The following is a 15,382-nucleotide window of genomic DNA, read 5'->3' as shown; positions in this document are numbered from 1 at the left end:
TCCTATTTTTTCTTCTTAGCATTGGAGTAAACAAGTGAATAATAAAAGAAAAACTAATTTCTCAAAACAACCATAATCAGTTGTTTTATGTCTTATGTGATATCACCAGTAGCATGTGCACACAGAATATTGTTATTGTTTAATATTTTTACTGAACTATAGTTTACAATATCTAAAGAATTAAACCAACCACCCATGATTGCTCTTTAGACGTAACACAACATTTACAGTAAGTTAAACAATGAACTGCCTTAGTGAAAAAGTCTGACTCGTAGTTTTTTTTTTTTTTGTCAAAAGAATGGTGAACAGCAAAATCGCTCATAAAACCGTATCCAAAAACTTGATCAGAGTGAATGCTCTTTGTATTTTTTTTATCTGAGCTCTGGAGTATCCCACGTGCGCCCGCCCCATTTGTGACGCTCTCCCTTCCATGCGTCCCATTGGTCAGAATGGACGTCAGTCGGGGGATTATCCGTGTCGGAGTAGGTTTGTGGTCGACTGCGGGGATGTGCTGATTCTGAACGGGCTTGTTTTAAAGCCGCCCAGCAGAGAACGTAAAGCTCCACGGTAGGAGCTGCTGGGAGCTGGAGCTGAGCTTTGTTTTTTTTTTCTCTTTCCCTCCATCCCTCCTGGAAAGCTTTTTTAAATCCAAAACGTCCAAGTCGAGACCAATGTAACACCAGTTTTACCTGAGACTGTGGATACCTTTGCGTTTTAGCGCACCAAGCTCCTTTATCTGGGACGTTTTTTAATCTTATTTTATTTTATTTTGTTGGAGAAATAAGAGAACTCCTGCTGGTAGCTTCAATTTAAAAACAAATAGCGTTATGTAGGGACAGCTTCCTGGAGCTGCTGTTTTACATGTTGCAATTGTATTTTCCATCCTTGCGGAGGCAGTAGAAGTAGTAGTATTAGCTCCCACCATTCTGCTTCACATCTTATTCCTCGTTTCTCCGCTGATTCCGAGTTTTGTTTTTTGTTTCTTTGGTGTTCGTGGATTAGTAGAAGATGGGACTACCCGCTCTGGAGTTTAGTGACTGCTACCTGGACAGCCCGCAGTTCAGGGACAGGCTCAAGTCCCACGAACTGGAGCTGGACAAAACCAACAAGTTCATCAAGGAGCTGATTAAAGACGGCAAAGCGCTGATCCAGGCTCTGAAATGTAAGTAAAGCTGGACAGGTGTATGTGTGCAATTTGAATGGGACTGATGGAAACAGCTGATTTAAAACAAAGTAACAAACAAAAATAAATTTCCATAAGGTGCCTGACAGCTTGCATGTGATTTATAAACAAACATGCTTGACTCTCTTGTAATCTTGGTAAAAAATCTTGAAATATTTATTTATTTTGCAGCATATTAACCCAGTCTTTAATAGAAGAACATCAATATTTAATATGAATATTTATTCATTTCCCAGCAATTTATCTGCTCATATAACATAGCACAAAGTTAGAGCTAGGTACAGGTTGGTACGAGATTTCCATGGCAATTTTTCGTAATGTATACTGAAATATAAAACAATGGGTAATATGGTGTACTTGCTTTTAGTTAAAGTGGCAATATTATGTAAAATTCACTTTTTTGAGCTTTACGTCATATTGTATTGTTATACCCTCATCAAAAACTCCTCCTTGATTCTTTCATGCATATTTGAGAAATCCTTTAATCTTACATGGCAACCTTTAAGTTGTACAAAACGTCTGGGTGGACCTGGCTCCACCTTCCACCTTTGAGCTTGGTCCACTCCAGCTCACTTCTGTGGGGCCGAAGTTTGGCAACATCCGCCCCACGAGTCCCCCACTTAGCTCCTTCAGACTAGCCAGCAACAATTAGCTAACACCAAGTGGAACTGCAGGTCAGCTGAGCTCATTACACAAGCTACTTCTCAGTGAAATGCTGCTGTAAACTAAGTTCAGCAAGAGCAGGATTTTTAAAGAGACACAAGCACAGTTTCATGGCATTAAATTACACAATCAAATTTCTTTTAGGTATTGTTCGATACTTATATTACTGCTAGCTTAAGTTTTTTGACAGGCCTAAGCAAGCATTTTTAGTACCTACTTAATTTAGTATATGCTTTTAGTGGGTGAAGGTGGTAGGAGTTCACCCTGCAATCAGTGGATCGTTGGTTTGATTCCTGCTCCAGCCACCTCTGTTGTTGTGTCCTTAGTTAAGATACTTCACCCACCTTGACTGCCCCAGGACATTTATGGCTACAATCATCAGCGTGTGAATGTATGTGCAAATGGAAATGAGTGATTTCATGCAAAGCTTCTTTGAGTGTCCTACTAAAAGCGCTGTATACGTCTGATTTCATTTGATTTAGATACCTACTTGTATATTATAGCCTTTTGCCATTATGCTTTTAGAGTAACAGAGGTAAAAAAAAAGCTGATATTAGTAGGTTAATTAGTCAGGCTATTTGCTCACATAGCTAGCCTGCAGTCTGCTGCTTAACATTTATCCTGCTTGTATCTTATTAATCGTTTTAAAACAGTGTTAGCTCAATAAAAGTGATGGACACCATGACTGTCCATGTGCAACATCTAACTTCATAACTTCAAACTTTTCATGTTTACATTTCTGATGCTAACATAGAAATAGATTTGTCCTAGCATCCGATCCAAGTAACCGTTTTCCACTTTGATTACATTTCCTGGCTGATATAAAACTTGGTGATGCCACTATGTCAGTTTTTGTTCAATTCTCTTACTATAAGCTTTGAGATTTTTTTTCTCCCAATTGATTATGAACATAATTACATTAACAGTTCAAACTTTTTATCTTTTCAAAGTTCTGTTATGCTACTTAAGCTATAAAGCTGATTTTTAGGGGTTTTACACATCAACACATCAATTGTGCCAATGAGTTTGTTCCTGTATGTGTTACTGATGAAGGACATAACAGGAACAGTTGAGATCAGGCTGATTTGTCTGTACAGTGCACAGTGTGCTCTCAAGCTGTCAGCACGTTTGTCCCTATCGGCTTGTATTATTGCGGGGCATTCAGGGAGAGTGTTTGCTTTCATCTGAACTGATGAGTGCTGGCATTTATGTTGGTATGCTGACGGCTGTGCTGTCTGCTTTATGCTGATAAAAGCCAATTGCTGAAATACAGTTGAATATCATTTACAAGAACTTCACATGTTTTAATTTTCAGGAAAATCGCAGCATTACATTAATTACTTTGTAAACATTATCTCTATTAATATGAATGCTTTCTTTACTATGAACTACTTCCATTAATTCTTTATATAATAAGAACAACATATTGATTGTTTGGTGTTTTCTGTCTTTTGCTTTTAATACCCTTTACTGTGCCTTTTTCAGAGTCACAGTTTACAGGATCTACTTTCAGCTGAACTAATTCCACTACAACTGGCGACCTGTCCAGGGTTTACCCCGCCTCTAGTGTCAGCAAATCACATTTATAATCACATTAAAAATGTTATGTTCTCTGTTTTATGCCAATTAATGTTACTCATCTGTTTGCTTTAAGTCAGCTGGATTTACTTTACAGTTTGTAAAGTGGATTTTTTTTCAGGGATTGTGAGAATAATGAGAGACTGGAACCAGGGACTGTTTTCTCATGCAATATGTTGCCAGAGAACTGTTGGCAAAACTCATAAAGTTCATTAGGGAAAGCTCTGGGGTGGAAATGAAGTTTACACAATTCCTGCTTGCACAGCAAAAATAATTTGACACACAGATGACATTTTGACCTTGTAAGTGGTCCATGATAAAGTTTTTGACTCCCAGAATCAAAAACGTTTCTCCTGTTGATTTAATAAAAGAAACAACTGGAGTAATGGTAGGTCGCTTTGCGCCAGAAAAATCTGAGTCTTGCGACTTAGACTCAGAAGGGACTAGCTCAACACCATACACTGCACTGCCAGCATAACTATATATATTTTTGTCCAGATCACTTTTAAAACAGAGATTTTAGATCTCAGTAGTTGCTTCCTTGTTAAATAAAGTAACACAAAATTCTCAGACTCAAGTAATTTTTAAGTTGCAAAAGTTCCAAACAACTTCATATTCAGCTTATATTCCAAGACTCAGTTCTTGACTTAAACTCAAAATTTGGGACTTTAGTCTCATGAACCAACTGCAGCTCAGCAATGAGGTGTGCATCAGACTGCAGAAGGCCTTTTTCAGTGATTAGTCCTGGACGTGTAAGACTTGTAAAAAATGTTATAGTTAAGATCCAGTAAATGGAAATCTTGCCTCTATCTTTCTTTCTTTATGTGCAACTTGAACTTTTAACCCAGTTATATCAGCAACAGCTGTGCCATGCTTTGTTAAAGTAGCATGAATGCTCTGTCACTGCCAATCTGCTCAGTTTATTTTGCAGCTATTAAAAACCATACTTGTTTTGTAACAAAAGGCTGGACCTCACAAAGGATGATCTGATTTCTTGCGGTCTTTGTGCCGTCTGCAAGATGTTGCAGCCAGTCTTTGCAGCCTCCTCTGTCACTGAGAAAATAAATGGAAAGTCCTTAAAGTTTAAATGGTGAAGGACAATTTCTTGCGTCTATGAAGGCTTTCACTTGTGTTTTTATTCTGAATTAAAAATTGAAAAAGTGAAACCGGCTGCTACCATGTGCCATGAAGCATAGTACTTCTGCTTTATATTCAATTGTTTCTGCCTGTAACTTGATTTTTGTTAAGGACACAAAACATTTTGTAAGGACAAACTGCTGTTGCAGATATTTTGAATTGAGCAGAAACCATAGAAGTATATTATTTATTTTTTTATAGACTTGAACCTCTATTGGAAATTACAAAGTAAACTTTTTCTAGAAGAGAGAAAAATAATGTAGTTAATAGGTAGTGATGGTGCTGCCTCTTTGGGTTTTGTTACCAAAGATTATTGCAGATAAGTGTCAAGTATGGTGAGAAACATATGAAACTTCTTAAAAAAGCAGTTTTGACAAGTCATTATTCATAGTGACTTTTTGAATGCAGCCCTATTTCACACATTCATCCACTGCATACCAAGTTTATAGCAGCTCCATCCTGTTTCTGTGGGTTGAACTGGTTGCTTTACTGTTGCAGGTACAGAGGGTAGCATGCCAGGAGTTGTCAGCACACAAACTCAAGCTACAAGGCTTCTCTTGATTAAATCATTTTTAAAAACATACAAAAATGTAAATAAAAGAAGTTTCTACATGTATAAAAGAGTTTTGCATTAATATGTTCTTGCATGTCTGTGTGTTGATAGATTGTCATTTTAAGGTAGACACAGCTTGTCATTATGGAGGCTGTAAACATGTAGTTCACTACTCCACCTCTAACATGACACGACTGAATCGGCCAAATAAACCCTAATTACCAGCCTGACATTCTGGTGTCTTGCTGGAAACAAGATACAGAGTTTACATGACTTATGTAACACAGACTCATGAGGTTGGCATGTTTTCAGTCTGTCAGAAAGCATCTCTCAGACTACTTTTCTTTCATGAAGATATATTGATTTTAACAACATTCTTGAAATTGACTTTTTATCTTGGAAAATAACATATTCTGACTGAATTGTGGATTTTTTAAGCAATTGTTTTGTATATAAACCAAAATTTTTATGTCAAATGCTGGCAGAAATGTGTTTATAGGAATACAGTTTTTACTGCTTTTAGTCATAAGTGCAAAGAAAAACAGCAGTGTTCATCCATGCTAACATATTTGGCAGAAGTTCGTTGGACCAACAAATATTGCTTGGAGTGGTCAAGATGCATAGATGCCAAAAGCTTGAAGTGATTTCCTTTGTGCTGTTTATTTTGAACAACACATCTAATAAAAAAAAAAAATCATGTTTTGGATTATATTTGCCCATGGGGAAAGAGATGGTACAGGCTGAACATTTTGAGACAACAGCTCCCTCATCTATGGTTCCACAGGAAGACTGACCTGACGTGGGGCTTGATCCTCATTGCCCAGGCGTGTGCTGTGTTCTTTGGTACTGGTTTAAGAACATCTTCCCACCCATTATCATCATCTTGATAGTGGTAGTGCTTTGAAGGAATTACTTTAACATCAAATAGGACATTAAAGTGCTCATAACAACCTCACAAATAAGCTACTGGATAACTGAGGGCTTGCGTGTAAAGGTCCTAGAGAAGGAGAGGTGGAAATTCCCTGAAACACACCGCTGTGCTGCAAGTTTCTCTGATTCTTTGCTTTTTTTCTGTAAATCTGTCTTTTCATATCTGTAGCCACCCACGCTGTTGTTAGTGGGTTGTAGGAAAGGCAATGGCAGTCATTCAGTGGCTCAGCTGTCAACAAGACTGATAGATGAGGGTCATAGACCCACAAACACAAAACACCATAACTAATTCTCTAGCAGAGCTTGAGTGAACCAAAGGCTGAGTCTGTGCCGCTGGGCTAAAGGAAGAAAAAGTGTCTCTGGGAAAGAAAAGAAGAAGAGAGGGTGTTGTTGTCATTCATGCTTCTTATGGAGGAGATTGGAGCAGAGCTTCCTAGGTTGTGGACCTGAGTGAAGCAGTGAAAAGAATGAGGGCAGAAAATTGAGCTGTGGTGTCCCTAAATCTGAAAACTGAACGTGTCACACTGGAGAATAGCGTCCATTTTTGGCTTTTTGTACATATTCACCATTTTGTCTGCAGTTTTGCTCCAGATGTGCCCAGATCTGGATGAAGAGAATGTGTTTATATTCATTCTTTTGTTCTTTTCAGCGATATATAAATTGCATCACAGTGGGGGTTGGGGGTGTTGCTGTGGTTGTTAGGTAGAATATAAGAGAGGGAAATTAGGGCATGACTTGCCTCAGCTCTTTTGCTTTTGTTGTCTTGCTTTTTGTTGCAGTAGATTTTCAGTCATGGTATGAAACACGTGCAGGGACACACCCTGCATTTTTTCATTCAGTACTCTAAATGCAGGATTCTCAGTCATATTGACGCTTTTATTTGGGTGGCTAATGCTGGGTCTAACAAAAGTCTAACACAGCAACCATTTGCAAAGAGAGGAACCCATATCACAATCTTCTCATTCAAAACAGACTAAAACATTTCACTAGACAAAGAAAATGAAAACGAATCAACCTTCAGAGTTCTATGTCTTTATTTTAATGAGGCAGATTTGCAAAAAAATCTGTAATGTTTTAGATTTACTGTGATAAAAATCTGCCTGCTTGGTTCGCTTGACTAAAATTCAGTATGTTTAGTTAATTTTTGAGACAGTGAGAAAAAAACAATACACTTTACATTTACATCTCAAAAGAGTGAACATATGTGGCCCTCAAATAATTTCAGCTTTTTACCCTCGTGGCAAAAGGTTTTAACAGCAAAACAAAGCAGCCTACAATTGTGGAATTGACTGAAAAATGCATGTTTCTCAATATATTATTGAAAATTAAAATCTAAAAAAGTGCATTAGTATTCAATCAAGCCTTTTAATATCTACTGAAATCAGTCAGTCTGACTAATCATAAAGCTGAAATATTACCTATCAAGTTCAGGCACCATTTCAGGCACAGTTTAGCTTTCTTAAACATTCCCACATTGCTTCCCATTACTCCCTTTAAGTTTAGAAATATAAATAATTTGATTGGAAAAAAAGTACTATATCAAAATCTAATGTATGCTCGAAAGTACTTTGATATTAAATTCCCCCACTGGAGATGCCTAAGTCATTAAATGCACCAAACTGCTGAAGCTAACATACTTTGTGCTGATAAAGTATGTGGTGATATGTGATAATGGAAACAAAGATTAAAAACTGATGAAGCTCATCACCAAAGAACTCCAGCCAACGTCATTAATGACACTTTGATATCGACTATCTGACTCCAGCTGGACTAGGCCTGATAAATATTTTAGCGGTGAGGCATATTGGTTGCGCTGCCCAGCAATCACACAGCGACTCCAGCCTTCAGTTCTTTGTGGCTTTATGTTTGTTTTCTCCAATGAGCACAGTTTATTTCACTAATGTATAATCTCTGGTATACCCAGTTCTGTTTATGACAGAAGCTTGGTAGATCAGTGTACAAAATAATATATATGTGTATTTTTTTCCCAAGGTTACAGTTAAGACAAACATGGCGATGATTCGTGGATCTGAAAAGAGAAGTGCAAAAGAAGCAGGGCTAGTATAGCTCTGGTATAAAACAAGCTATTATTAGGGTTTCTAACATCATGCAAACTTAAATCAGGAAGTGAGATTCTGACATCACTTCTAAACTTGAAGCATGCATGGAACTTATAGTAAGCTGATTGCAGAACTGTAAGCAGGAGTTTCACATTCACACTTTCAGTGCAGCAGTGCATCTGCTTGGCTAAAATAACACTTACATTCGTGGGGTACTTCTGATGTTGACAGTAATGACTCTTCTAAATTAAAAAAATAAAAATTAAATTATTAACCAATGAAACTGGAATTTTCTGTCAAAGTTAGTTTCAATTAACCTAGCTGAAATGAAACTATATTTGTCAAGGTGGAGTCATTAAGGCTCTTAAATATGGAAACTGGAATACAACTCATAGGCTCACAATTATTCAGAACCCTGAAAGATTAATAATTAAATGTATGTTCATTTTACCAAGAAGGTATTTTCCAATAGATAATGAGAATCAAAATCAGATTTACTGGCAAAGACTGTGAGTTTGACTTTTGCTTACAGGCGCTCACAGTATACAGCCATTTAGAATAAATAGATAAACTTAATGGGACAAATTTTTACATGTTTTTTTCAGCCACTTTTAATAAACAGAGAAATATATGTAGTATTTGAATTGATGAATTTATTTCAGACATTTTCATCAAGAGGAAAAAAAATAAAATCAAAGCAGTACTTGCATAGTGTAAATGCAACATGCTATTACCAACCATACAAATACACAAATAAAGTTACCAGTCTGTAAGGGTGACAACCACTTTTTAAAATGGTTGTCACTTTAAAAAGTGACAACCCTGTTTATGAAAATAGTAACTTTCTAACAGGCCTTTATCTTTAAATAAACTGTTAGTACTTTCAGATACTTGTTAAGTAATTAAACCAACTTCACTGAGCACCAGCTTGTTCCATGGTCCCTCTTGTACAAATAAAAGGAACACACCTGGCAGAGGGCAACTGCTGTAAGGCAAAAGCGTTAAAGTGGGACATTTAGGAATGAAAGCAATTCTCCTGGCTACCAATCACATTACTGCATCATAAAGCTTGGACAAGATGTGGAATCAAGCAGGAAGTGAAGTGAGAAATTAAACTGAGGAATGCTGTTTTACTTTCTGCACATCGCTACCTGATCACTGTGGTTTAGCTATAAAAAACACAGCAGCAGAGACCATATAACGCAGGTGGTTATGGAAGCAAATTGTTTAATTGCAGTGCTGTAACAGCAGACGGAGAGTGGTAAACTACTTTAGCTTTCTTTACCACCTCCTCTCTGTATTCAGTGTGAGATTCTTTACTTTAACTTGAACATTTACAGTAAATGCATCTGTTGGTTTTTAAGGTCTATTTCAGCTTAATGCAACAGATTACAAATTTAAAAGTAAACTAATAAAAAATGATAGTCACATGCCTCCTAGTTATTAATGCGTCTGCTTTTAACTAAAAATCTGCATTAGGCATTCTTTTTGGAAAATCTACTATGTATAATTACTCAGGTGTGATGATATTTTGGCGATAAGCAGAGCCAGCATCAAAATGCTCTTGGGTAAATACAATTGAGTGTATTTGTGTCTCTTGCCTTTGATAATTTCAGGGAGGTAGTGTCATAAAAAATGTTAAAGCAAACGATTGGTGTCTATAAAGCAGGGGTCTCAAACTCCAGTCCTCAAGGGCCGCAGTCCTGCAACTTTTAGATGTGTCTCTGCTGCAGCACACCTGAAGAGAATAATTAAGGCTCTGGAGAACTGATCTACACAAGGTGGAGGTAATTAAGCCATTTCATTCCAGTGTTTTGTACCTGTGGCACATCTAAAAACTGCAGGACTGCGGCCCTCGAGGACTGGAGTCTGAGACCCCTGCTCTAAAGTGTAACAACCACAACTTTAGAAACTTAGTTTCAGTTCACTCAAAATTTCAAAGATATTGCTTAAAGGAGGTAATGATATTAAGGGGGCTGCACAGTGGTACAGTTGGTAGAGCTGTTGCCTTGCAGTAAGAAGGTCCTGGGTTCGATTCCCGGCCCGGGGTCTTTCTGCATGGAGTTTGCATGTTCTCCCTGTGCATGCGTGGGTTCTCTCTGGGTTCTCCGGCTTCCTCCCACAGTCCAAAAACGTGACTGTCAGGTTAATTGGTCTCTCTAAATCCTAGGTGTGAGTGTGTGTGTGAATGGTTGTGTGTCCTGTATGTCTCTGTGTTGCCCTGCGACAGACTGGCGACCTGTCCAGGGTGACCCCGCCTCTCGCCCAGAACATAGCTGGAGATAGGCACCAGCAACCCTCCTGACCCCATTAGGGACGAAGGGTGAACAGAAAATGGATGGATGGATGGATAATATTAAGGCCACACATCATTCCATTGATAAAATATTTTGTAAGGTTTATTAAAAATACTAGCGGCATCCGCCACACAAAGCCTCAAATTTTGCTTCCTGAGTTCAGGTGATAACCACCATGATGCAAACTTTGGTGTCCAGGTTTTTAGACATGACCATCTTGGGTTAAAGGTTCAAAGTCTATGTGCCCTGACATTAATATGTTACTGGGTATCAACCTCTTTATCTAGTCAGTGTTGCTGACTAGATGGAAAATAAACTGACAGTTAAATCGACAATATTCAAGTTGAGCCTTGATTTCTATTTAGCCATTTTTCATGAAACAATTTCAGGTATAAACAAGTCAGCATCCAGAGAACCATGACAATATTTTTAACTTTTCCAAATTATCATCCTCTGTAACATAATACTTATTTCAATGCAATGAGGTTTATGTAAAGTAGTAGATTACAAATAAATAATTTAGTCTATCTCCATGTGAGTAGTGTAATGTTCATGTTACACAGCAGCCATGTTTATTCCTTTCAAACCATATTGTTTTGTTGTTGTTGACTGATTGTTCTGTGTAAAATTACATTTCTAAAAGTTTTCCTGGTGGACCCTCAGATAGAAACACAGCTGTTCTTTTTTTTTTTTTTGCCTCCAGGGCAGTCACATTGAAATTCAACCCCTTTGATAATGAGCTACAAACCCACAGCCTGCAGAGCAGCAAAGGTGTGTCTTACAGCTTCTGTCCTTTAATAAGAAACTCCAGGCCTCTGCAGGTTCGACTGTCCAGACTTGCAATTTTATTCTCATCAGCAAAAAAAACTTTCTCTCTAATGAATTGTCACATTTTACCAGAAAGCCCTTCAGTCTGAACAAGCCACACCTTCCTTTCTCCTTAGGTTTACAACAAAAAAGCTCTCAAAGATAAGACAACAGGTGTGGCTTAAGCCCAGCAAAAGGAGTCCACCAGAGCACATAATTCATACAGGCACGTTTACACATGCTGCAGATAATATAGCTGTTTTCCTTTCACATCAAAGCTCTTAAATGAGTCAGAACAAAAGGAAAGGAGGCAGCAGCTGGCAGGCGAATCACGACCTGGCACTGTGTCTCAGGAAACCATGTCTGCAAGTTGTAAGGTGAAAGCAGGCTGTTATTGTACCCAGACACGACAGCACTTTCATTGGTAAAGGTGGGAACATCCCCTCGTTTTTTAAAAAGCCAAAGCATGAACTCTACTTTAAAACAAGCACTCAGATTGATTTGCATTAGTGTGCTGACAGAAATTAAATATGGTTACAGGAATATTAAATTGCAATTTGTGATTAAATAACATTGTCAGCTAAAGTTTAGGTTTGAACATTATCGGGAATTTTCTTTTTACAATTCAGCCTAATTCGTTTTAAAAAACGATCAAACAAATTCTATTCATACAGAATTTTCCAAAAGAATGCTGAGAACATTTCCAGGTGTGGAAGAGGTTTAATTGGAAATGAGTGATTTCAAATTTAAATGTCAACTAAAAGCCTAACCAGAAACATAAGTTCTTTTTTTTTTTTTTTTCCCCACCAGGGGATCCTTTTTGTGGGCTCTAGTGTCCCTTTTTTCATAGTAGGCTGACAGGAAAGGGGGAAGGAGACGGGGGAAGACATGCGGCAAATGTCGTTGGGGCCGGGAATCGAACCGCGATGGCGCGTCGGAGACTCAAGGCCTTCAAATGTGGGGCACGCTACCCTCTACTCCACCGGAGCACGCCCCAAGTTCTTTTTTTTAATCATCAGCAGAAACAGAAGACTGTTTCTCAGGTGAGGGCCATAATAGAAAAATTATGCCCTGACGTCAGTTTTCTTTCCTTCTTTCATATGTAATATGTTGATTGGTATCATTGCCATTTTTGAAACATCAGAGAGGACAAGTTATTGCACGCTACAAAAGCACGTTGTGCAGGTTAGTGCTGATGTTGAAATAATTGCTCTACAACACTGAGTTACCTTTTGCAGCTTTAACCAGCCGCTGTTGCTGGTAGAATGTGATTTGTACATTTTACATAAGCTTAAGCTCCTGGCTCATTTGTTACCTTATTTGTTTTAACAAGCTAGCTTTCTGCTTCTTCATTGTGAATCATCCTCTAAATTCCTGATTTAGACTACATTTGCTAAGCTATGTTTTCATAATTAGCAAACTGGACATGACTTGCCAATTAGAAAACCAGCTTTGGGTTTGAACTGTTAAAAGAAACTTTGTTGAACCTTTGTTGTACAAGACCCAGAGCACATCAACAGCTTGTAGGACACATTCTGAAGACCTGCTGCAGACCAGTACGGTAGAATTTCACCTCTACAGCAAGGTTATTTTTTGACATTACACAATCATAAAAAATATCATTTAATACATACATGCATAAGATCTAACCTTTCAGAGCCGTTTGGTTGCATTTAGATGTGCTGCTGTCACAATATTTGATTTTTAAAATCTTTTTATATTTATCTCAACAAAGTCATTTCTATGCACTTTGTGTTTAGATCAAAATGTGGGAGTGTTTTTTGACAGGAAGTGGACAGAGAGAACAAAAGAGAAAGACAAGGAATATAAATAGTTGGAATCAGTGATCCACATTGTCAGACTTTAAGTTTCAAAAAGAATTCCTCTCTTTATCAGCCTCCTTCTCCTCTATGTTTTCCTTTTTGGTTTCATGGCTGCTGTCTCTCTCCTTTTCCTTTCTGTGGAGTCATTGGAATACAAAAGTGCATGTAGAAAAACTGAGCTGATCATCATTCCAAATAGTTTACTAAATACGGAAAGGAGTGCATGTTGCATAAAATGTAGGAATCTTTAACCCCTGCCAGTATTTTTATTGTTAAATTCTCTACCACAAGCAGACACAGCCGCCTGGGCTTTATAGTGCACTTTGCCGGAGGTTGTGTTATTTTGTATCATTTTTATAAGAGCGAGACATGAGTGAACCCCTGCTGTGATGAAGTAATAACACTGGGCATCAGCTTGAACCAAACAGAGCAGGCCCACTGTCGTGCTCTGAAGCAGAAAGCTAGCTTGTTATTTAATAGTAACACTTTTGCTAACAAAACTACACACTAACACACACAGAGAAGGATTTTTTCAGGAAGCTGGGCCACCAGGTGGAGGTCTTTTAGACTTTGACATGTGGAGAACTTGGGGCTTGAACCCCAAACCCTGTGATTAGTGGACTACCCACAAAGCCTTCTGAGCATCAAACTCAACCAAAAAGTGCCAACATTAAACACATGCTTCAAATTATTGAACTTATTGCAGTAGCCAAACACTGTTATATTTGTGTGAATGTACAGTTCATTTGTAAACAAAACAAACAAAAACCACAAAAAAACTCCAAACCTTTATTTGTATTATAATAATCAAACACTTCTTATAGTTTCTGAACAGCGAGTTGCGTCATTTCAAAATTCTAAAATGTCTTTATTTCAGAAGAAACATTCTTGGTAAAGCTAAACAATTAGTCGTAACTTATTGGACTTACTGTACATGACAGCCTGAAGCCATAAGATGGGAAATGATGGTTTTCTAAATGATTAACCAACAGTGGAAGAGTACAAATGCATACCACACTTTTACCACAGATTTTTCTGCTTGGTACAGAGTTTGTTAGTCAAAAGAGATGCACAACTATTTAGTTTTGTCCTTAAGGTTGTTGAGGGTTTTTGTAACAAAATGTTTCACTATAAATAACAATTTTACTTTACTTTGACCCGATTTACTTCATCATAAGAAGAAGGATAATGATACAGGCAGGCAGGGGTGGGCTGAGAGGGGGACATTCGTCACCCTGCTGCCCAGAGCCAACCCAAACAAACCACATTTGACTGGCGTGGTGAGCAATGAAGTGCATGTTTGTGTATTTAACAGTGTGCGTGTCTGCGTGGCTGCTGGCTGTTTTTGTCCTGCTTGTGCCAAGAATAACCCCCTGCTAAGAATATTTAATCCGCAGGTTATAACGCTCCTTCCTCTAACGCTTGCTCTCTGCCTCACCCCCATTTCTCTGACACCCAGTCTCACTCAAACATACACGTGTGTGGACAGCAGAGGGTTACCACTTTATACTGTCTGCTTTTTTATTGTCACGGGTTACAGATTCCATTTGGAGCCATGCTGTCTCATTAGAAATGTGTACTTATGATTATTATGCTGTCTGATTTGGTCGTGAACACAGTGTATCTGGTCAGACTGTGATAGTACTTCAGGCCAGAAGGTCAGGATTAAAACTCACTCAACGTTTTATGATGTTGTAGATGGAAGAGGATTGAGATTTAAGGCAGGGATTTGGGTGCATCTCTACAGATTGGAGGTTGTTTGGGGTTTTCTATTAGTGGCAGATGGAAGGGGCTCTAAGATTGTGGATTTGTTTTTTGACATACTATTCAAATCATTTAGTCCAAATTATTTCAACCTTTAAAAACATTTTATTATCGTGTTATCCTTTTTATAGAGCTATTAAGTTGCAGGATTAAGGTATACCTACATTTAAAGCTACAGTTATTGTCATGTTAGTAGAAAACAATAGCTAAGACATTTTTGGGAAGAGCATGGATTTTTTTTTTTTCAAATTTTGAACATATATAATTACATATTTTATTTATTTTGCTCTCTAATTGCATTTAGTTAATGGGATTTGAAGGCGATATTTATCTAAACAATAGATATATTTTTTATCAAAACCAAAGCTTACATACATGTCATTGGTGTTTGGTTATTTTGCCTCTAATACATAAAACTAATATTAAACAATTTGGGTATGTTCTTCTAAGCTTCTCAGAATAGTTTTCTGGGGTTTTGGTTCATTCCCAAACTGGTGCAACTGAGTCAGATTTGTTGGCTACCTACTAGTGCACACATTTTCAGTTCTGATTACATTTCTTTTATGAAACAGAGATCAGGACTTTGT

At 37.8% G+C, this 15,382-nt stretch overlaps 1 protein-coding gene across 1 annotated transcript in view; it reads left to right on the top strand.

Moving 5' to 3' along the window:
• LOC122832769 (rho GTPase-activating protein 26-like) overlaps window positions 1–15,382 on the top strand; it is a 75,564-nt gene that overhangs the window by 9,281 nt on the left and 50,901 nt on the right. Inside the window, 1 exon segment of the mRNA XM_044119852.1 lies at window positions 1,006–1,162. Within this exon segment, the coding sequence (XP_043975787.1) occupies window positions 1,006–1,162 (157 nt within the window).

This window comes from Gambusia affinis, linkage group LG01, assembly GCF_019740435.1.
Source record: "Gambusia affinis linkage group LG01, SWU_Gaff_1.0, whole genome shotgun sequence".
Taxonomy (NCBI): domain Eukaryota; kingdom Metazoa; phylum Chordata; class Actinopteri; order Cyprinodontiformes; family Poeciliidae; genus Gambusia; species Gambusia affinis.
Note: the sequence above shows the minus strand (reverse complement) of the source record. Positions and strands in the feature narration are given on the sequence as shown.